Source organism: Canis aureus, chromosome 32 (assembly GCF_053574225.1).
Source record: "Canis aureus isolate CA01 chromosome 32, VMU_Caureus_v.1.0, whole genome shotgun sequence".
Lineage (NCBI taxonomy): Eukaryota > Metazoa > Chordata > Mammalia > Carnivora > Canidae > Canis > Canis aureus.
In genome coordinates, this window is record NC_135642.1 from 7,035,840 (window position 1) to 7,059,690 (window position 23,851).

Genomic DNA, 23,851 nt, shown 5'->3' on the forward strand with positions numbered 1-23,851 from the left:
ATTGAGCCCCCTGCACACTACAGAAATTCGTCAAGGTAGACCCAAATTTGTTACAAACGTATGGAACAACATTGACAAAATTGAGATGCAAAATCATACAATAGAACATGGCACATTTCTTTCGAGACTGGAGAGAAATACCAGGGTAGGGGGACAGAGAATAAGTAACTTGATGAGACTAGAATCCACATCCTTTTACCCTAGCTCCATCCAGCAAATCCATTCTCACCTATAGCATTTTACGCAATGAGGGGCCCATGCAATTCACTCACAAGACACATAGCCTTTTGGTTTAAAGCCAAGCCTTCTTCCTAGAGTCTTTTCTTCCATGGAAGCTCTTCTTTCCAGCTTTTTGTTTCAGTGCATGCTACATCAACAGCACAAATACAGTCTATTGGTTTTAGGCTCAAAGACCATGCTGGGGTTGAATATTGATTATTCACACATACTGGTTTTTCAATTCAGAATTTTACCTTAACATTGTTTACTGTTACCTTCATTTTGTGCTTGGAAAAATGGAGAAGCCATTACAATTTACTGCTTTTGTGTTGGATGGAAATTGAGATACAATGAAAGGTTTCTTTCATATGAAATTTGATATTTTAAAACACATACATCCTGGACTTGATAATCATCAAACAGCATTATTAAATTCTTAGTGATTTTAAAATGTTGTGAGGCAGCCTGCTAATTTAAGTCCAATGTAATTGTATTGTGTGTTGCTCATAATAAACAAATTTGTACAAGATCTTTACTTGCAAGAACAAAGTGGAAATCATCTTTTAAGTTACTGCCCACATCCATACTTTTATAACTGTTGAGTATGTTCACATATCATTTGACCAAAGACCCTGAGTAACATGATCTCCATTTTATATGAAATGAAGATATTAATTCTAAAACTTGACTTTCCTGTCCAAGCTACTCACCTTCATAGTCCTCCTATACTGTTTGCTTTCAGCTAACAAAAATGGGATTGACATGTGGGTTTTTTTTTTTTTAATAAATCTCTTTCATTATTTCTCTCCCCAAAAGCCACTAATTCAGGTAATTCTACAGTTAAGTCTCAGTCTCCTGGTCTTACAATTCAACACTTCACCCATTCCCATGGATAGAAAATGACATTAGTACATTTCTAAAAGTTTACCCAGAAGGCAGTTTAAACTGTTTTGAACCAAGACAACATATATTTCAACAGTTTGTCTTCTATCTCTACTTACTACCAGAAATATCATAAACTTGAAATGCATATAGTTTATGTAACAAACCTGTTTTGATGTCATAAAACATGGTATATAGGTTTTCAGTCTTTCTATAAGTCAAATTCTTACTAGTGAGAAAGGGCTCATTCCTAGGTAATATAAACAGGAAATAGCTTTGAAATAACAGATGTGTTGCTATCAGGTAGAACTTGGTAAAGCAGACATCTGAGGACTTTTAAATTTCTCTGTGAATATGGCTGCTCTGTGTAGATGTGCAATGCTGTTCTATTCAGCTCCATATCTGAATGTGGCATTCTAATACCTGCAAACTATCTTTTGTGGTTCCCTCTGCCTACAACATTCCTTCTTCTAAAGTCTAGAGAATATCCACCAGTGTTGACATTATTCTTTCCTTAAATATTTATGACTTCTAATAATTTAAAATAGAAATTTAGATTTGCTTAACAATTTAGATTTGCTTAATCAAATTCTAAAAGGTACTTTGAATTTCATCAGATTCAGACAAGCCATTTTCCAAGTTACCTTTAATGTCTATGCTAAATAAATAACATTTACACACCAGACAAAACCATCATAGGCTTTTCTAAGAATCAAAAGTTAAGAAACAAAGTAAATGTAGAGAGGTACATCAACTATTTTAAATTATAAAATCAAGCATGTGCATATAAGAAATCACCTTGATTAAAAATTTCCAAACTTCATTATTCCTCCTTAAATAATTTTAAATTCTTTGTCGGACAAAACAGCTACAAATGTATTGTGCAAATTTACTTTAAAAACATAGTATGGCTCAAAAGTCATTTATTTCTGCAGCATTATTCTCTAAGAGCACACTCAGGTCATTATTCTGCTTTAGCCGTTAATTCTTAGTCCAAGTGGACACACTGTACACAACTACAGACAATATAAACCTAATTACTCTGCCCCAAATAGGAGTACAGGATTAAGATGCTATTGAAACTAGTTAATTTCTAGGGATTTTGGCAAAATCCACAAATTTCAATGTAATTCAAGAAATAAGATTTGTAAGGCTTATCTCTTCCCTTTACATGTTAGAAATATCTTATAGAGCCCTTCTCTGACTTAGGAGGAATAACAGGAAATAGGCACAACTCATTTCACTCTTCCGATCACACTTAATACAAAATTCATACAATTTTCAAAAATTAATTTCTCACAAACCAAGCCAACAATTTCTTTCAAAAGGCAAAGTGTAACCTCTGCTTTAAGAGATCATGATACAATTAACAAGTTTAAATACTGCCATAATCAAGAAAAACAAAAGTCATTTATACAAGCGTCTAAGAATTCAAGTTGCTTGTGCAGTGAAATTAAAATCTATCACTTAATCTTCCTGAGCTAACAAACTAACATGCAGATTATCCTGCCAGGCCCATCGCCAACTACTAATTTTATTTACATTAACAAATATTAACATCTACCAACTACAAGTCTACAGGTTTACTGGTTGGTAGTAGCTGAGCTTTTCCAAAAGGATTTTTCGGAGAACCTTTATACCAGACCCTCTCTTTTTCTGATGGCTTCTTAAGGACTCTATTTATCCCAGGAGAAAAGCCCGTATTATTATTTACAACAGATTTTAATATGTCATGATTTGTCAGGTCATCCAAGGGAATCTTAATTTGGCCATCGGATATCACTTCCTGTTTACAAACTCTGGTAGACCCGCGAGAAGCCTTCATGGAGTCAGGGTGTCTCTTCATTTTTGAGAAAGATTGGGAAGTTGACTCCATGCCTGATCTTGAAATTGCATCAACATCTGGCTGTTCACATGCTGTAAATTTCTGTTCTTTAGGACCTGATTTAGTATATGAAATCAAGTAATCTTTTGATGTACTCCCTATACCAGAGGAAAGAGCACTGTCACAGCTCACTGACTTAACCAGAGGAGAAGCAGCATCACCAAGACTTGCCAATTTGTGCCTTACAGGTTGCCTGCTGTACTCCAACAAGGAGTTAATCCTTCTGACAGACTGACGGACAGGTGTACGCTGAAACTTAAGAGGCGATCTAACTTTGGTTCTATTTGATTCATTGAGAGAAAGCTTATTAAACCATTGTATGTGGTCTGACACCCTCCCATGCTCTGTCATTTGTGAGCTTTCAGAGATAGTTGTATGGCAGGTTTCCACCAGTGACTGCTGCTTAACGATTCGCACTGGCCTCGGTTTGGACAAATTTGTTATATTACATGTAATCTGCTCTGAGGAACAGGTGTCAGCTGCATCCTCCCTAGAAGCTGCACATTCCAGTAAGTTCTCCTCAATCATATTCTCGTTCTCCTTTAATTGAGTATTTAGTTTATCCCTTGTGGACTGCTGATTCTTTATGTGTTCATCACTAGGCAATTCTGGCTTGACTGAATTATCTCTAGGTATATTGGAATGGGTGCTTTTCTCATGTTCAATCTTCATATGAGTTGAATAACATGTTATAGTTGTTTCTCTATCCAATTTTTGAGTTTGATGTAGTGAGATGTCTTGTTCTGACAAACTATTTTCATCTGTACTAGTTTGATGTTCATTCGATTCTATCACAGTCAAATCATTAGTTTCAAATAGATTTTTTTCTGGGCTATAGTCTATAGAAGGTGTTTCATTTAGCTTTACTTTCCCCAAATTAGTTACTGATGACTGCCTGTGATTTATCAATTCATGGAAATTACTTCCAGATTCAGAAAATGCTCTCTGAATTTTCACCAAAGTCTCTGTGGTCAAGTTATTTTCATCCCCACTAAAAGAGCTTCTAGTTACGTTGATGTTATGCTTATCGTGTAGAGTAGAAGGGGTGAGTTCATATGAACCAATAGAGGACTTTTCAACTGTAGTATCAGGCTCCAAAGAAGTGCTTTCCACCTTAAGATTTCCCTTGACTGGAGAGGCTTCATTTGTAGCTATTTCTTGAAAACTAGAATTACTAGGTCCTGTCCAAGACATCCGGTAACTTGTTCCATCTAGATGCTCTGGAGTTAGTAAGTTTTCCTCAGACTTACTGATCTTTTTTGAACCTAAAATAAAGCAGTTCAGTCTTTTTAATCATTTATGTTTGAAACATATTTGAAATATTATTCAGATACATGGCAGATAAAGTTATTAAGCATTAAATTTTAACAAATTAAGGATCTGTGTTAAAAGAAATAATATAAAAGTATCAAACATTTTTGTATTTATAAGCATCTTCCAATTGTTCATACAAAAATACAATGCCAATTCAAATATTTTTACTATTCAAACATGAATTTTTAATTTCTAGAACAGTAAATTAATATATTTTAAGATAAAATAACTGAAAGCTTATGTCAATTATATCTCAAGAAAGCTGGAAAAAATTTTTCAGAAAAACAATGAAAATAGGTTTTTTGGAAAAAATAACAATATCATGCAAATGTACCTTTCTTTGTTAATCTTTCACCAATATCTGGGCTAAAAATCAGACCTGTTTTTACAGACTCAATTCTATTTTTTAAACTTTGTTGATTTGCAAGTCGTCGACCAACATTTTCATATCTGTCAACACCAGAACACCCATTCTGTACAGAAAAGAAAAATTGAAAATGTTTTGATTAAGAAATAAACCTAATTACTTCAAATATTAAGACAAATATTAAATTTATTTGTCGTTATCAGCATCCTCTAGAGCTGACTGAAAAAGGTATATAAAATTAAAAAAACAATTTTATACCAAATAGAAACATACTTGCATGCCTGCTGATAAGAACTAGAAGCAATTGACTTGACTACTACTTGATATTTTATGATCTGAAATAAAAACAGCCTCACATATTAACTAAAAAGAAATTTCTTTTGTGATGACTCTATGCCAGGAGCTGCTCACAACTGTGAGCGAACAAAAACAAAACAAATAGACCAAAATCTTACCCTTGCAAGGATTTACATTCTAGATGGGGAGATTTCAAATAGGACAAGAAAACTAATAATTTATATTGTATATTATATAATACACAAGGTGAAAAGTGCTATGAAGAAAAGTAGAGCAGGGTAAGAAGGCTATGGTGGGGTGTCAGTCTATATAGAGTGATCAGAAGATGACTTGTGATTAAAGAAAAATGTGAGAGCCATGCAGATAAAAGGGGAAAGAACATTATCCCACAGAGAAGGAAGGTCAGGTCAGTGTCCAAGGCTGAAACCAGGTGTGGCACATCTAACAGCAAGGAGACAAGAAGCTAAATGATCATGAAGGAGTGGCGAGAGGAGGCCTCAGAGAGGTACACATAAACATAAGAACTTTATCTTTTTTCAGAGTGAAATGAGTCACTGGAAGATTCTGGGCAGAAGAGTGACAGGACTTTACTTGGTATTTAAAAGGATAATTCTGGCTGTAGTACTGTAGCAAGGGAGGAGCATAGACCTACTAGTAGGAACTGATTGCAGTAATCCAGGTTGGGGATGACAGAATTTAGAGAACACCAAAAATGCAGTACTAGTGAGAACTGGTCAGTCTGGATATGCTCTAACGGCAGAGAGACACAAGATTCCTTAATGGTTTACACAGGGTGTGTGAAAAAGTGAGGAGTCAAGAATGCCTGCATGGACTGTGGGTGGGAATTCAAACTGGTACGGCCACTCTGGAAAACTGTGTGGAGGTTCCTCAAAGAGTTAAAAATAGATCTGCCCTATGACCCAGCAATTGCACTGCTGGGTATTTACCCCCAAAGATACAGATGCAGTGAAAGACTGAGATACCTGCACCCCAATGTTCATAGCAGGAATGTCCACAATAGCCAAACTGTGGAAGGAGCCTCAGTGTCCACTGAAAGATGAATGGATAAAGATGTGGTCTATAGATACAGTGGAATATAGATACAGTGGAATACAGTCAGTCAGAGAAGGACAATCATCACATGGTTTCACTCATAAGGGGAATATAAGAAACAGTGAAAGGGATTACAGGGGAAAGGAGGGGCACTGAGTGGGAAAAATCAGTGGGGGAGACAAACCATGAGAGACTCCTGACTCTGGGAAACAAACAAGGGTAGTGGAAGGGGAGGTGGGCTGGGGACTGGGGGGGAGGGGTGACTGGGTGACAGGCACTGAGTGGGGGGTCACTTGACGAGATGAGCACTGGGCGTTGGCAAATCGAACTCCAATAAAAAAATATACAAAAAGAAAAAAAAGAATGCCTACATGGTTTTTGGCCTAAGTGACTGGAAGAATGAGTTGCCATACCTCAGATGATGAAGACCGTAGGTGGGGATGTAGATGGTGGAAAGGGGGAGGAGTGGAGAAACAGCAGCAGAGAAAAGATGCATCTTGGAAGCTCTATTTGGGACAGGTTGACCCTGAGATGTCTATTGGATGGACATCAAGTAGAGAAGTCAAGTAGGCAGATCTTGAGAAACATCAAGTTGTTCAGGGAAGCATTTTACACTAAAGATACAAACTTGAGAGTCTTAAGTAAATACATGGTTTTTAAAGCTAATGGGCACCTTGGCATGTAGACAGAGAAAAGAAAAATCCAAGGACAAAGCTTTGGGCACTGTAAAGGAATTAGAAAAGTAACCTGTGAAGAAAGAGGAAAATCGTGAGGAAAGTGCCCCTGAAGCAAGGAAGGAAGGTATGCTAAAAAGAACAAGTGACTAGCCAGGTCAAATGCTGTTGACAGGTCAAATCTAACACAGACTGGTGTTTGTCTGCTGGCTTGAGCACCACTCAATTAATTCATGGATGACCATGAGAGCAGGTGCATTGAGTGTTGGGGAGGCAAGCCTCACTGGAATCATGTAAGCAGAACAGAAAAGGAGGGAATAGTAGATATCAAAACACGTGTAAGAATTTGGTTTAGGGGAGAACGAGACAGTAGCTGGAGAGGCAGGGCTTTACCATCAAGTCTATAGCTTTATGCTAATATGAACATCAATGAAATGATCTAAGACACTTACTATCTCTTTGCTACTTTTCCCCAGACTAAACTTCAAACGAAGAGATCTTCGGACCTTTTCTTTACGACTGATCTTGGGAGAGAAGCAGCCTGCTTTTCCTGATTCCACCCTAAAAAAAGCATGGGATTAAAATTGTCAGCATTAAAAAAAAATGTTAACATAAAAACTGGAAACATTCTTTTTTTTTTTTTTTTTTTGGAAACATTCTTGCAAAATGAAATTTCAAAGCCCAGAGCAAATTATATTGCTAGTAATCAAATAGCGTAATAATTTTCTAAAATTAGTTAAGTTTTAAGATACCATATGTGAACACATTATATTTGTATATAAAATGGTCTCTCCTGTTTATCACAAGAGTTAGTCACTTATAAACCAGAATCATTAGAATCATTAGAGACTAGCCTTGGGGCACCTGGGTTGGCTCAGTCAGTTGAGAGTCTGACTCTTGGGCAGCCCAGGTGGCTCAGCGATTTAGCCTAAGGATCAAGTCCCACGTCGGGCTCCCTGCATGGAGCCTACTTCTCCCTCTGCCTGTGTCTCTGCCTCTCTCTCTCCCTGTGTGTCTCTCATGAATAAATAAATAAAATCTTTAACAACAACAACAAAAAAGAGTCTGACTCTTAATTTCAGCTCAGGTCATGATCTCAGGATCCTGGGATGGAGCCCCATGTCTGGTTCCAACGCTTAGTTGAGGAGTCTGTTGGAGGATTCTCTCTCTCCCTCTCACCCAGCCCCTCCCCACTCCAATGGTTTCCTTTTTTTTTTTTTTTAAAAGAATAGACTAGGCTTTAAACGGAAATTTAAAAACTACAATCAATATACAGTAGGATTTTAAACAAGCAAAGTGGACTCAAATTACGAGTCATTCTCTGGAGGATATATAAAGGGCAACTGATTGATAATAATGGCAGAGAGAATTTTTTAAAATTTTGACTCAAATATGATTCTCAGCAGAAAGACAAACAAAATATTTTCTTAACTCTATACACATGTTTATCCAGTGAAACAAAATGTCCTGCATTTATTACCTGCAAACTTTTTTGCTTGCAATCCTCTTACTTCGCCTTAGCACACCTGTACTGATCAAATGGTTTCCATTGATGGCGACAGGAGAGAGTGAATTCTGAGATGACCCTTCTGGGCTTGTATCAAAGGGAACTGTAAAAATATAACCACATGTAATATACCACCCATACTTTTTTTTCAAAGTATAAAATATTAACAGCAACTAGGTTTAAAGTTTTCATTTCCAATCCTAAGCAACAAAGTTTCACATAGTTTCTGATGAGAAACTTGAAAAACCAAATAAACCCAATTTGACTTGAAAAAAAAAAAGTGTAAGTTTCTTACTTTTTGGTTGCCAATAAGGGTCAGATTATACATGACTTTTACATTAGAGTTTTGCTTTAAACTTGTTTAATAATGGGCTGTAGACTAATATAGGAAAAAAATTATAAATGATACTGTGGACTGTAGATTAATATAGCTGCCTTTATACATTAAAAAAAGCACATTGTGTCTGTTATTGTCCAAACTTAGAAAGCAGTCCATTTTCAGTTTTGCAGATGGAATTTACTGAACCATGGCTGAGAAAGTAGGACCAAAGAAAAATGGTAAGTTGTAATAATAGGACTCCTGTTATTGAACTTGTGATTTTTTTTTTTTGTCATCAATTAAGCAGGCTCATACTAATGTTCCAGTAACAAAAGAATGTTTAAACTACTTTTGGGGAGCTTGGAAAGAAGGAATTATTAGGTTCGTTTCTTGGAGATGTTATAATGCTAATAAGCAAAGGCAGATAGAATTACAATTCACATTGGCCATTTGGAAACTGTTCCAAAGTGGAAAAAACTTGAGGAAAACACTAAGTTAGGGGCATCTGGATGGCTCAATTGGTTAAGCCTCAGACTCTTGATTTTGGCTCAGGTCATGATCTCAGGGTCATGAGATTTGAGCTCAGCCTCCAGCTCTGCATCAAGTTTGCTTGAGATTCTCTCTCTCTCCTTCTCCCTCTGTCCCTCCCCCTCTGCTTGCACTCTCTCTCTCTAAAAAAAATAAAAAATAAAAAAATAGAGAGAGAGAGAGAACACTAAGTTAGTTTAAATGAACTTAAGTCTCCAACCTCTGAATACTGAAAGAAATAGGAACATATTCTCAGAGTTCTTTCATTACATTTTAACAGACCACACACAGAGAACCTGTGAAGGACCATAAAAAACAAGTTGCTGTTTTGTTCAATTTTCTAATAAAACAAAGAAGGAAAAGCTAAACTTTTTGGATAATGAAACAAAAGAGGTGCTTCTGGGTAGATCTCATAAACCTAGCTAACAAATTCAAAGTAAAACTCAACATTGTCTGAAATCAATAAAAACCTAAAAGAATCAGAGATCACTCACTTTTTGATGAAATGTGTGATAAATAGGAAATAGAGGACTCTGGGCTTAGTTAGGATTTTGGTTCATTTTGGGTTAATTGTAACATTACCTTGTATGACTGACTGTGACCCAACCAGTGTTCTATACATTCTAAAGGAGCCAACTCAATCTAAGACCATACTAGCAAAAGAGCTGGTACTCAAATTAGCAAAATTGCGTTTTTCTCTGGAGGCTCTGGTTGGCCATGTTAGAAACTGTAAGTCATTTGGAAGAAAATGCCTGGGCTGGTAACAGATCTGGAAACCATGACATAATGAACAGCATAAACAAAGTTTTTAAAGCTTTTACAAAAACTACTTGAGTATAAAACTAAAAAGTAACTCCCTCCTCCTTCAACTGCAACCACAATGGTTCCTCCAATGACAGTACTCCACCACAATGTGTTTAGGGAAAATCAAACTTTAGTAACCTCAACAGGAGATAGCAATACAGCCACAGTTACAGATCAGGAAGTAACTAAACTAATTCAAGGTGTCCAATCACTTAACACTTGAGCACCAGTGCTATACACAGAAGCCTAAACTCTCATTCTGAGTTATCATAATTTTCAATAGGCATGGTCATAAAACATACACACATACACATTAATTATACTGAGTCAGTATAATTAAAATTTAAAAATTAGAGGACTTTATAAAAATTCAGATATTTGATAGAATAAAGCTGTAACTCCTAAAGGAGGTAGCATTAAAATGAAATAGCACTTTGCCCAGAATAGGCACTCATGTTAATGTTTACAACTCAATTACATAAATTTTCTTTGCTACCTGATACTGGCGTAGAACTGCTACTGAAAAGATTAGCTGGCAAGAATTCAAAGTTAAAATTGTGCTTGATGGACTTCCTCTTCTTACTTGAGAAACCATGAGAAGAATCCACTGGCAGTTTACGCTTAGCATTTGGTGTAAGAATTGTGGGTGATATGGATAGCTGGGCTAAAAAAAAAACAAAAAAAAACAAAAAAAACAAAAACAAATTGTGTTTTTTCAACTCCATGGAAGAAACTTTATATAATTTCTCCTTATAAAGCTATTCCTTAGAGGTAACCAAAGAACGAGGGAATATGTTTACATTTACATTATCAAATATATGTTATAACTAAATTAACACCATGTAATTATTTAAAATGATAATAGGAAAGTCATAAATAGGCAAGATTAACAAACAATAGTAACTTAAACCACATAGACTGAAAGACACATATAATCCAAATTAAAGAATATTAACATACGGAATAAAATCATTATCAAGGAGTTCAAACAAACTACATAAGAGTTTTGCTTTTCATCATAGCTGAGTATTAACCACTTAAATTTCTTCAGAAACAAATGATCATATTGTCTATTATTATGTTATTGGGCTAATTTCAGCCACAAGCAAACCAAGATAAAAATGGGAACATACACTAATAAACTTCTGGTTCTAAAACAAAAATAAGATTTGAGTTATTTTCACATATTCAACAGCATCCAACTTACATTCAACAGAAAAGCATGATTTAAAAGACTAAAGATGTTTGTAACAACAGACTAAAAGAAATTCTTACCTACAATTTTGGGTTCCTTATATCCAATGTAATTAGCAATGTCACAGCATAGTATTACAGTACAGTGTTTCCACTGAAGATATTTGGATTTGATTAAACCAAAAAAAGTTAGGTAATGGTTACTTTTTAAATAATATAAAGAAATTTTCACTTCAATAAAAAATATATAATACCTACCATTTTTTTCCTGTTGAGGTGTAACAGAGGGTGTTCTGTTAGATTTAAGTTTACTTAATGCTCCACTAACAAAATCTGAAATGCAAAGCACATATAATCATATCATCATTATAATTTAACATTTACCTCTCTTTCACCAATAATTCATATTGATATTTATGGTTTACAGCATGTAAGTTTGTTAGCTTATACCTTTTTTTTTTCAGCTTATAAATCTTAAAGGCATTTAAGCTTATTTAGAAGGAATTATCTCAAAATAGGAAAAAAACTAAAGGATATATTTCAATTATATTCCTCACTTATATGCCCATCTCTTTCTCTCTCTCTCAAAAAAAGATATACAGGAACACCTGGGTGGCTCAGCAGTTGAGCATCTGCCTTTGGCTCAGGGTGTGATCCCAGGGTGGGGGATCAAGTCCACATCAGGCTCCTTTCAGGGAGCCTGCTTCTCCCTCTGCCTATGTCTCTGCCTCTTTCTCTGTCTCATGAATAAATAAAATCTTAAAAAAAAGAAAAAAAAAAAGGAAGAAGAAGAAAAAAGGCTAGCTATAACAACACAAAAAAGATAAACACTAATAGTCTACAATTCCTGAACAATTTCAAATTCCTGATAAAATCAATGCATTTTAATGATGCTTGACAAATGCTATCTTAACCCATTTGATACCCAGGAGTGAAGCATGGAACAAAACAAACTGAATTTTGACAACTGGATATAATTTGAATAGCAAGGGTAGGTGGAAGTAAAAACATTCTATCAAAAATACGATAAGAAAAAAAAAAAAAACCCCACAAAGTGTGTAAAAAACAATAAAAAGGGACACCTGGGTGGCTCACTGGTAGAGCATCTGCCTTTGGCTCAGGGTGTGACCCTGGGGTTGGGGATCAAGTCCTGCATCGGGCTCCCTATGAGGAGTCTGCTTCTCCCTCTGCCTATGTCTCTGCCTCTCTGTCTCTCTGTGTCTCTTATGAATAAATAATAAATCTTAAAAAAAAAAGAAAAATGAAATTAAATAAAAACAAAAAAGAAATAAAATGCAGTTGGACTAAAGTATAGTATACATTGCATAAAGGAGAAAGAATAAACAGTAAAAAGGTATGCTAAACAAATCCTATGAAAGACCTTTAATAACAGGCTATAAATAGTAGTCTTATCAGTGAAAGTTTTTGACTAGTATGTGTGACACATGATTAAAGTTATACATTAAGAACATCAGTCTTGACAGCAATAAGCAGGGCAGATTCAACGAAGAGGCATGAAGATCAACAAGGAGATTTTCACAGTAAAGATGCAGCAAATACCATGGACAGTATCTTACAGAACCTGAAAACTGTGAATATAAATGGTACAGTAAGAGTTAGGTACCCATGCTTTAAAGCCTGAGTGACTAGAGAATGATGGTGATGTTAACAGAAAAGGAAGTTAGGAACCAGTTTAAAGAGGGTGAAGACAATTATTTCAAAATGCTGAGCTTAAAGCACACACACACATACACACACACACACACACACACACACACACACAAAGCATAAGCAAAGATATCTGCCTAGCAAGTTTTCACTAAAGTAGAACTGATATTCACAAGACGACAGTATCACTGAGATCCAGATCCAGTGTCCACCTGTGTAGATGCCATACATGAAACTCCAAGAGTGAATGAAATCACAAAGGAAAGAGGGTAAATAAAGAGGATCTGTGTCTGAGAATACCTGCATTTGGGGTATTTTATGATGCTCTGAAAATACATGTTTAAGTCCTAACTCCCAGGGATCCCTGGGTGGCTCAGCAGTTTAGCGCCTGCCTTTGGCCCAGGGTGCGATCCTGGAGACCCGAGATCGAATCCCATATCAGACTCCCTGTATGGAGCCTGCTTCTGACCTCTGCCTGGGTCTCTGCCTCTCATGAATGAATAAAAATCTTTAAAAAACAAAAAACAAAACAAAACAAAACAAAAAACAATCGCTTCTCGGCCTTTTGGCTAAGATCAAGTGTAAAACAAAACCAAACAAAGTCCTAATTCCCAAGTACTTGTGAATGTGACCTTATTTGAAATTAGGGCCTTTGCAGATGGTACTCAAGTTAAGAAGAGGTCATTAGAGTAGGTCCTAATTCAATGTAACTGGTATCACCATAAGATGAAAACTTGTTCAGTGACACCCAGGGAGAAGGCCATGTGATAACAAAGGTAGACTCTGGATGTAGCTGCAGCTGCAGCCAAAGAATGCCAAATAATCAACAGCCACCACCAGAAGCTAGAAGAATCAAGAAGATTCTCCCCCTACAGGTTTCACAGGGAACATAGCTCAGGCAACAGCTTGATTTTAACTTCTACCTTCCAGAATGGTGAAACAATAAATTTTTGTTGTTTTGCCACCCAATTTGTGGCATTTTGTTACAGTGGCCCCAGGAAACTAACATAGAAGGTAGAGGGGGATCAACAAATAAAGGAAAGAAGAATCATAAGGCTGCATCATATAAGCCAAGAATCAAACAAGAATGGGAGAGTCAATAACAATTAGTCCTGATACTCAAAAGATGAGAAATTTCCTAAGGCAATCAGAAGAATGGCCTCAGGCTTCTTGATCAAGAAAAGATAAAAAAAGGGATCCCTGGGTGGCTCAGGGGTTTAGCGCCTGCCTTTGGCCCAGGGCGCGATCCTGGAGATCCAGTATTGAATCCCACGTCAGGCTCCCGGTGCATGGAGCCTGCTTCTCCCTCTGCCTGTGTCTCTGCCTCTCTCTCTCTCACTGTGTGCCTATCATAAATAAATAAAAATTAAAAAAAAAAAAAAAAAAAAAAAGAAAAGATAAAAAAATCTTATGACTGATTTTTTGATGATGGAGCTTTAGGTCTTTTGTTCTTTTTTTTTTTTTTCTTTAGTGCTTCCTTGGTAATGTTTCCTTCATCAGTTAGCTCATACCTCTAACTCTCTAATTCATATCACTATTTGAAATCATGGTCTCATGCCTGGATTATTACTACCCATTTCTGACTGTTCTCCCTACTTCCTCAATTCTTCAAACCAGGTAATTTTCTAAAACATTATAATCCTGTAACGCCTCTATTCATAAATCTTCAATGGTTGTTCTCCAATACCCAGCTTCATAGTCTAATATTTCAGCCTGACATTGAGCTCACCATAATATCCTCCTAATCTTCAGGATAAACCCCTCACTCAAGTCATGTTAGGCTATTTTACTGATAGTCATTGATTACTTCTTCCGTACACAAATCTTTCTTCATAACATACTTTTTACCTACAATAGGATACAAGTATTCTGACTCAATTCCCCTAGATTCTATCCATTTTTCAAGAAGGCTCAGTCCTTGAACCTTCTTTGGACTCCCTGATCACTACAACCCAGGGAACTTTTCTCCTTTGAACACATTTCACATTTGTGCTAAAGATTTAGCATTTAATATTAGATTGTATTGCCATTTTTGCTTTTCCCATGCATGTGTCCTGTTTTTCCAACTATGCTGTAAGCACCAAAAGGGCACATACCATAGCTTAGGCTTATGTTTAAACAGTTTAGATAAAAGTAAACTGCTCTACCGCCACAAAATTTAACTGGCACTGCCACTTACCTCCTACACTTTGTCTTTGCTTTCTCTTACACTCACCAGGAGATTCACATTCACCTTCTTCACAGCCTTCTAATGATGGAGTAGCACAGAGACCATCAAGACCCAACATAACTGGTATCTTTTCCTGGATAAAATCTGGAACATGCCCTAAATAAGAATGTTCAGAGTTAAAATTTTTCCTCTACTCTCCCTAAAAATGTTCAAATAGTATATATTTCTAACAGTCATCTTCACAGTTCACTTGGAAGGAAACTGGGATCTCCTTCATTTAAACAAATCCTGTTGTTTTTATAATGCAACTACATCTTACCAATATCTGATGCATAATCAATAAGAGTCTGCACCACTGCAACCTGTAATCGTAGCTTTTTTTCTGTGTTAGCAGACATCTTTTCACGTCCTTCACTTGTCTGAAGGAGGTTTGGTGCAAATATTACTGCAAGATTGCTACTATCCATCTTATTCTCACTGGACCTTAAAATGAAACAAGGTTTTCTTAGATTAAGCCAAAGAGAAATATATAGAAATAAAATGAACATACTGAGCACATTTTGAAGAATTCTTACTTTATAAGTCAAACACAAGTCAAAATAGTTACCCTTTGTCCACCCATCTGTATGATTGGTTTCAAATAAGACGAACCAAAAATAGCTTCTGTGTGCTTAAATATGTATCATAAAAACCATGCTAACCAGAGTCTACACTTTGTTCTTCCATACAAATTGAACATATATATTTGATTTTCAAACCCACACATAACAACTGTATTATCTAGAACAAGCAAGCTCACTGACAACAGAGAGGGGGAACAAATTTGAGAAGCAAAACACAAATACATTAAAAACACAGTAACCTGAAGCCATTCAATGGACAAAGAATCCTATCAACACCAAAAAGCCATTCATGATGATGTTAAGACAGTAAGAAAATACTAAATCATTTGGTAAATTGTTTCTTAAATTATACAAGTTATACTTCTTGTAGTAAGGAAGTAACTCTTTAAGAAAAATTTCCATCCCAAATTTAATCCTAACTTATCTATAATGGTAAAGCTACCTGATTAGCAAACTATTTCCCAAGACTTTTAATTACTTACCTAAGGGAAACATTCCTGAGAAAGTTAAAGAAGTATCTTAATACATCAATTGTGTGGTCAGCCATAAGACAGGAGAGCAATATTGTAGCTTTATTCTTCTCCTCTGTTCCTAACTGTTGAGCTTTGAAAAGTGCTTCATGCAAATCAGCTGGAAGAATGGGCTCTGGCAACTCCCTAAAAAACTGCTTAAGAAGTCCTGCAACATCACAAGGAGGTGCAGATGACAGGCAACTTTCACCATGATCCAGTTTATTCTGAAATAAATATAATAATCTTAAGCATTTGAGGACATAAGAGTCTACTGCAAATAAAATATCCTTTTTTATACTCTAGAGAGCTTTTTCTTAAAAAGTTCCTCTTAACCTTGTTTTAATATGTATCATGCATTTTTGAAGGCTAATAATAAAATCAAAAAATATATCTTTCATTTCATATGGTGCTTTATTGGAAAAAAAGATGACAAACTTGAAAGTACTCAACTTTTAAAGCATTATATAGATTGTAGAAATCATTTCACAATATATACATACACTAAAATGTGAAGTCATACACCTTAAATGTATTTGTCAATTATATCCCAATAAAACTGAAAGAAAAAAAAAAGCATTAAATAATGTATAATTCTTTTTTTTTTTTAAATAGAGAGAGTGCATGAGTGAATGCTCGTGTTGGGGGTGGGAAAGGAGAAAGAGAATCTTAAGCAGGCTTCATAGCCAGCGTGGGGCTGGATGTGGGGCTTGATCTGTCAACCCTGAGATCATGACCTGAGCCAAAATCAAGAATCAGGCTGGGCCACCCAGGCACTCCTGTATAATTGCTTTTAGAAAAAAAAGTTCTTTTGCCATGAAAAAGGCTATCTGCAAGTTCAATTTCTATCAATAATTCATGCAATAGTTTAAGTATTTCTATTCTAAGAGCCAAATAAAGTACAGATGAAAAATTATAGTTCAAGAATATGCTTACCTTTAGGGCTCTTAGACGAATAACAGATCCTGACTTCCTAAAAAGCCCTTCTGTATGAATATGCTTTTCTAAAGATGTGCAAGCATCAACAAGAAAACTGAAAGAGAGAAATATTTTCAGGTGGCCAGAAACACATCTCACTAAATCCTATTTTTCTACCAAAGCACATGAATAGACCAAGCACTAACCCCCTTTCAGAAGCTCTAATGTCACAAATCCCTTCAACTTTTGTAGGTTTTTTTTCCTTCCTAAATTCTCCTCTCGGGCCCATCTTTTTATCCATGACTTCTATGAGCTTGCTTTAATCCAACATCAATCCTTCTTCTCAATCCTACTTCATGGCTCTGCTTCCACTCAGAGTACAAGATGTGTTTTTACTGACTCTCCTCAACCCTCTCCAATGAGATTCTCACCTCCATTACTCCAACAAAACAGCTCCCATTTTAAATATCATGTATATATTTAAGTAGATAGTAAGTAGCATTAGGTATTAAATATCATGCAGATATTTAAATAAATATTAAGGTCACCAACCCCATGATCAATTGTCTCCATTTTGCTTGTCCTGCCAGCATCTGACACACTTGCTGTTCTTGAAAATATTCCTTTATGTGACACTTCTGGTTTTCCTGCTATACCCCTAACTACTCCTTCTCAAACTCCTTTTCTGGGTTTTTTTCTGCCAGACCTCTACATGCTAGTATGACCCAGGGCCCTAAGGCTTTCTTCTTTTTATTCTCTCTTCATATGTGACTTTGCACAGCATACATAGCTTTAAATATCTACCATCTACATTTGCCCAAAAATAAGGCAATGTGCTTTTCCCACTCTAACATTACCTCAGAAAAAGTAGATATATCCTAGGCCTTACAATTTTTCTCATACTTAGAGGTGTGTGCTCAGTTTCTTTATATTAAACCAGTTTTAACCATCAATGTTGGCTTTAGTAAAAAACAACTGATACCACAAATCAGAATGGATGTCAGCAGCGAGCAACTGATAGCACTGTACTAGTGCCCAGTGGCTGAATACCACAGAAAGTAAGTGACAGAACTTAACATTTGTTTGTTTAAAGCAGGCAATGAAATTACGACAAAGATTTAGTCATCATTACTAGGGATATGACTTTACAATTCTAAAGGTAAAAAATCATTATAAACAAATCTTTTATGGGTCATTTAAAAAGCAAAATAGTAAGTGCTTACCTTATGAAGACTGTAAATCTGCACCTATATGCTGAATGAGGGAAAACTGTCCTAACACAACAAGGTATTCAATAAATGCTTTTGGACAATACATCAGTTAAAAACCTAGGTAACTGAACTAGAGTAGCCAGAAGAAACCCTACTTTGGATGAAGGGGAAATGAATTAGTAACCGCTAAGATAGTGTCTTTACAGCCTTTATTTATTTATTTAAGATGTAAACTTCTCTAGTAATTTCTGATGCAGTTAGTCCAAAAGGTTACTTTTAAATAGTGACATAGTAAAAAGCTCAAGTGTTCATAATTTATACTCACAAATACTCTATTTAATCTTAGCTTAAATATTCTTTCATCCACAAAGGAAAAAGGGGTGGGAGTGTGTGTGGGGGGAACAGACTCTTAACAGGAGAACAAACTGATGGTTACCAGATGGGAGCTAGGTGGGGGACCAGGTGAAATAGGTTAAGGGGAATAAAAGAACATTTATGATAATCACTGAGTAATGTGTCGAATTGTTGAATCACTATACTGTACACATGAAACTAACATAACACTATATATTAACCACACTGGAATTACAGTTTTAAAAACTTAACTGTAACTGAATTCATAATCAGCATATTGTTGAATACAATCAGAACTGCAGCAAAAGAAGTGGTATAGAACTAAAAACTCTTGACTAAAAAGAACAAAAAAAATTTGCTTTCTAACATTTATTCATTACTGAACCTTAAAATTCAACCTTAGGAATGAATACAAATTAAAAAGTTTAGTGTAAAAATTTAAAAACATTTCTACATTAGTTAATGTTGAGAAATTAAAATCATTTGCTAGTTCAAAACAAATGTGTAAGTCAATCAACTATTTTATTTATTTTTTAAATATTTTATTTGAGAGAGAGAGAGAAAGGGGGGAGGGAGAATGTGCACATGAGCAAGCATGAGCAAGCAAGGGGTGGGGTCGAGGCAGACAAGCAGATTCCTCACTGAGTGGGATGCAGGGATCAATGGTGGGCTCGGTCCCAGGACCCTGAGATCATGACCTGAGCTGAACTGACACTTAAAACCGACTGAGCCACCCAGGTGCCCCTCAAACACGCAAACACCAGTTTGAAATATTTTTTCCTCATCCCAAACTTAGCTTACCTTGGAATGTGTCCATAGTCTGGTACAACAGAATGGGGCAATGCATTAAAAGGTACTCCAAATATTTTACCCTAAAATGGCAAATTCAGTTAACTTAACACAAATATTAGGCATAATGTCAGTTTTCTTAAATAGTAAGCAAATTAAAAACCCCAGGAAATTTAAAAAATAGAAATATTTAGGATAATGAAAATAATTATTACAAGTAACTTTGGTAAAAACTAACTGCTATATTCCACACATTACATAGGTGCTGGGAGTACAAAAATGGTCAAGAAAAAGTCATTGTGCCTGGGGGGATGGGTGAGATAGGTGAAGGGGATTAAGAGTACACTTAACATGATAAGCAGAGTAATGTAAGGAATTGTTGAGTCACTATACTGAATACTTGAAACTAACACTGCATATTAACTGTAATAGAATTAAAATAAAATAAAGTCATTGCCCTAAAGCAATATAATACATTCCATCAGTTTCCAATCCCATAATGGAAAATTAATCCCAGTTAGTGCTCAGTTAGGAAATTCTTATACAAAATTTGGCCAAAACAGCAACATTTTCTAAAAACACTATATATTCTTTCAGTAACATTATAACACTAACCTTATTCTTTCCTTCTGTCACCTTATAAATACTAACGTGAACAAAAGGCTAAGTTGATTGGCAATGGTAATTCTTGTCACTCATTGAGTACTTCCTAAAATTACATCAAAAGTGGTTATTTTTAGACTTGATCTTCTTTTCCACACTCTATTAGAAAACTCCCATTCAAACTATGATCTGAGGTAATCAAGGCAGGGATTCTGCAAATATTTAATTTAAATTACTTTAACTACTCTGAAAAATATTTTTAAAAAGTCACATTCAAATGTATTACTTATATTCAAATTTAATACACCGAAGATCCCAATAGTAAATTTGTATGTTACACTTCTTAATAAAGAATCTGCTACTATTTTTGTGCATGCATTCCAACTCTTAAAAATTTGTCACTGATTAAGAAGGTTGTGGTTTTCCACTGGACTTAAACACAAGCGTATATAGATCTGCTTATACAAAACTAAATAAGTGGGTATGCCTAATCTTATAAACATTAATTTAGCTTAGAAGCATCTATTCTCCAAGAATGCTCTTGAAGCACTGTTAAGAAATCATTCAGCACCGTTAATTATTCAACAGAGTAACAAAATCTTACTAGTCCTCGTTTTCAAGCATCTGGTTCCATTTAATTGATGAATATAGAATATAGAGTACAGAACAGCATAGTGCTTAAAGGAACAGGATCCTAGTGGCAGGGCTCCCAGGTTTTAAATCCTTCTACATATTAGTTCAATGATCAAATTAATTCTTTATGCCTCAGCATGTTCATAAGGGTCCTAAGTCACAGAGTGGTAGGAAGAAGTAAATAAATTAAAAGCATATATGTTAGGGTCTGACATAGAGTAAGCATTCAAAGATATTTGTTGCCGTTGCAATTACCATTTCAAAGTAACATAAAAAAAATGTTAATGTGGAAAACCCCTTTTTTGGGTAAAACAAAATTTTCTTGATACTATGCAACCAAACAAAATGCAAAAATCAGATGCTGAAGCTGATTATAAGTCTACAAAGGTCTTACATACCTAGAACTCAGGGTCTATTATTCTCAATAATGGTCTCATAATAACAGCTATAATCTCAAAAAATAAAATAACATGCTTTTTAAATTTTATGTATTGGGATATCATTTACAATGTTACCTTCAAAAGACTTCTAGCACTTTTCTTTACAAGCTCACAACTATCATTAGCTAACAAACACCAAAGAGCCAAAGAAATCTAGTTTTCAAATATTACTTACCTTGGTCCCATTCTTACAACATGAAGATCTTCTGTATTTATTAGAATATTTCTATTATGATTTCTAGCTCGACTACCAATTAGGATGTCGATCACTGATTACCATCACAACTATCATTAGCTGAATAAATGGCATGTGACAGGTACTGTGCTACTCCTACCTACAGATCTTACCATTTTTAAATCCCCCAAAGAGAGATACCATTATTCCCACTTTATAGAGTAGGAAACAGAAACTTAGGAAAATTAAACAGCCCAAGATCACCCAGGGCTGCTGATCAAGGGATAAAGCAGGATTCAAACTCAGGTCTATCTGACTGTCAAAGTAGGTATCAATTTTCTTAAGGGTTGAAAAAAATCCAAATACAAAATCTGTCATATACTTACACAACCAACTATATTTAAGATCCTGGAAAACCAGTTTTACAATCTGATGAAATCACTCATGTATGTGACTTAAAAATCGCATTTTTAAAATATAAATGAATATGCTGCCATACAAAACCTTTTCTCCAGAATGTGTAACCTATTAAGAGGTATAGAATTTATTTTTGTTAGCTTTGTTATCCAACTCCTTACTTTCTTTCAGAAATTATAAACTGAGCTATGCAAATTTTATTAGTTTTCATCTCTAAATACTTAAAAATATTATATAATTAGGCAAATATATTTAAAATAAAATGCTTTATGTTCAACTTAATTTTTCACAATGAAATTCTTGATGCTGCGGTAGATAATAATCTGAGCACCCTCAGATCACCAGCTTTTCAGTTATTCCACTCTGTCATCTCAATTTACTCACTTTAAAAAATAGCATTATATCTCAAAAATAACCAAGCAGCAAGTTTGTTTTTTTCAAATTAGTGAATACAGAGGTGTTACCTGAAGCCTGTTTCTAATGCTCTTTCACGCTTTTCTAAATATTCGTTTAGAAAATTTACTGATCCTCCTTGTCCCTTTCCAAATTTTACTCTAAAAACGGGGAGGGGGGGGGGGAGGGGGGAGGTAGTGTTTGTCTCCCTTCCCACGTGCTACTTGTTCAAAATACAGTAAATTGGCAGTATCTGGAGATATTTTTAATTACCAAAACTAGGAAATTCTCCTGGCATCTAGTGGGTACAAGCCAGGGATGCTGCTGCACATCCTACAATGCACAAGGCAGCCTCCATGTCCCATCTCAAAGAATTAATTATCTAGTTCCAAATGTCAACGTCGTGAGGTTGAAAAATCCTGCAACTTCCTCAGTGATCAAAATCCCTGTAAAGAATGAACAATGTCATTCTTTAAGTTTCAGCAGTTGACCATCAGGATTGAATTAGTCACGCTTAGCCACATTCTCTTTGGGATCCACACAGAGTGAACATTTTAACATGACCTGTAATAAGTGATGGTACAGGGTGGCCTCTTTCCGTTTTTTTTTAACCCACACCTCATTTCCGCAGAACTTACCACTATTTCCGTGGCTGCTGTTTCCTGTATCCTGCGATCGCACTGCCCACGGCCACTCTTGACCTTAATACCATAGACCGCCCGAAGCTGCTGCAACAAGGCCAGCCTCACCAGCCTCCGATCCCACATCCCGGACACGTCGCCCGCTCTCCGAGGCAGGATCTGAGTCCTGGCCCTCGTTCGCCACCAGGTCTTCCAATTTCCAAACACTCTCGGGTTCGCGCTCTGCTCCGCTGCCTCCCGGCCGGGCCTGGCACCGTTCCGGCCCCGGACCCCAGCCACTTCCCCGGCGTCTCCCGCGGTTCTCTATCCTCTTCCGCCGACCTCCTCCGCCTTCCCTCTGCTCTGGCCACAGCGCACCTTCCCTTCACGTACACGGACCTTCTGTCTTGTCGCCTGATCCTTTCAGCCCCTCGCACAGACCCCCCTTCTCCTTTCGGTTCCTTGCACCGACGCCTGTTACCAGCTTCTCTCCGCTTCCGGCCACTTTCTAAGATCCCGTTTCCTCCAAGCCTCACTTGCCCTTTCGCCCTCCCCAACGGTAAAGGCGGCCCCTCTCCCTGGCCCTCCTGCCTCGGCAGGCTGAACCGGGCGTTCGTCTCGCAAGTCCCGGCGCCCCCAGCCCTGACCCAGCCGCCGGACCAGCCGGCTGCTCACACGCCTTTTCCAGTCCCGGTCCCCGCCCGGGCTGGCCGCCGCCGTCACCCCGTTTCACGGGCTGCCCCTTCCCTCCCCCATCGGCCTGCCAGCGGCCCCCGGCCTGCACATTCCGGTGTGCCGGTGCGCTCACTGAAGCCGCGCAGCTGTCCTCATGCCTGCGCCTCCACCGCCTCGGCCGCCCGGAGCCGCGGCCGTCCCACCCTCGCTTCCAGCCCAGGCTCAAATGGCAGCGCCAAACAGCGCTCCGCGCTCCGATTGGCCCGCTCCGCTTTTCAAAATCAGGACCCTAGAGGGTGGCCAGGAGCTGCCTGTCAGGGAGACGCAGGCAAAGGGCGGGCCAAACCAAGAAATATGAGAAAATAAAATAAAAGGTGAGTTCCGCGTGTGCCTTCATAGCCACGCTCTTGGGAGAAAATACTGTTTAAAGTGCATTTTAACACACCTGGCCTGCGACTCCGACAATACGTTAGGGGGAATGTAATAGACACCCCAGCCGCATTTTTTTTTTTGCCGGCACTTGGCCGAGGCTGAAGGCCCCCCAACGGAGAAACCGGTTCTACGGAAGCCGAGCTGGGACAACCCGAGTCAGGGTTCACAAACTCTGGCT

General features: G+C 37.0%; 1 protein-coding gene across 2 annotated transcripts; it reads right to left on the reverse strand.

Annotated features, from left to right (window-relative positions):
- Nucleotides 1-1,732: 1,732 nt before the first annotated feature.
- Nucleotides 1,733-23,464, reverse strand: ARHGAP11A (Rho GTPase activating protein 11A). 2 transcript variants are annotated; one of them, XM_077880487.1, is made up of 12 exons: nucleotides 22,585-23,464; nucleotides 19,298-19,368; nucleotides 16,950-17,046; nucleotides 15,987-16,240; nucleotides 15,201-15,364; nucleotides 14,927-15,037; nucleotides 11,302-11,376; nucleotides 10,346-10,513; nucleotides 8,172-8,301; nucleotides 7,144-7,252; nucleotides 4,635-4,773; nucleotides 1,733-4,251 (listed from the first exon to the last, which is right to left on the reverse strand). In XM_077880487.1, the coding sequence occupies exons 1-12, from the start codon at nucleotides 22,711-22,713 to the stop codon at nucleotides 2,669-2,671; spliced, it is 3,030 nt and encodes a 1,009-aa protein (XP_077736613.1). In that variant the 5' UTR covers nucleotides 22,714-23,464; the 3' UTR covers nucleotides 1,733-2,668. The 2 variants fall into 2 exon arrangements, with proteins under 2 accessions (XP_077736613.1, XP_077736612.1); XM_077880486.1 differs by having other exon boundaries at nucleotides 14,891-15,037; nucleotides 22,585-23,463.
- Between the last annotated feature and the right edge of the window lie 387 nt (nucleotides 23,465-23,851).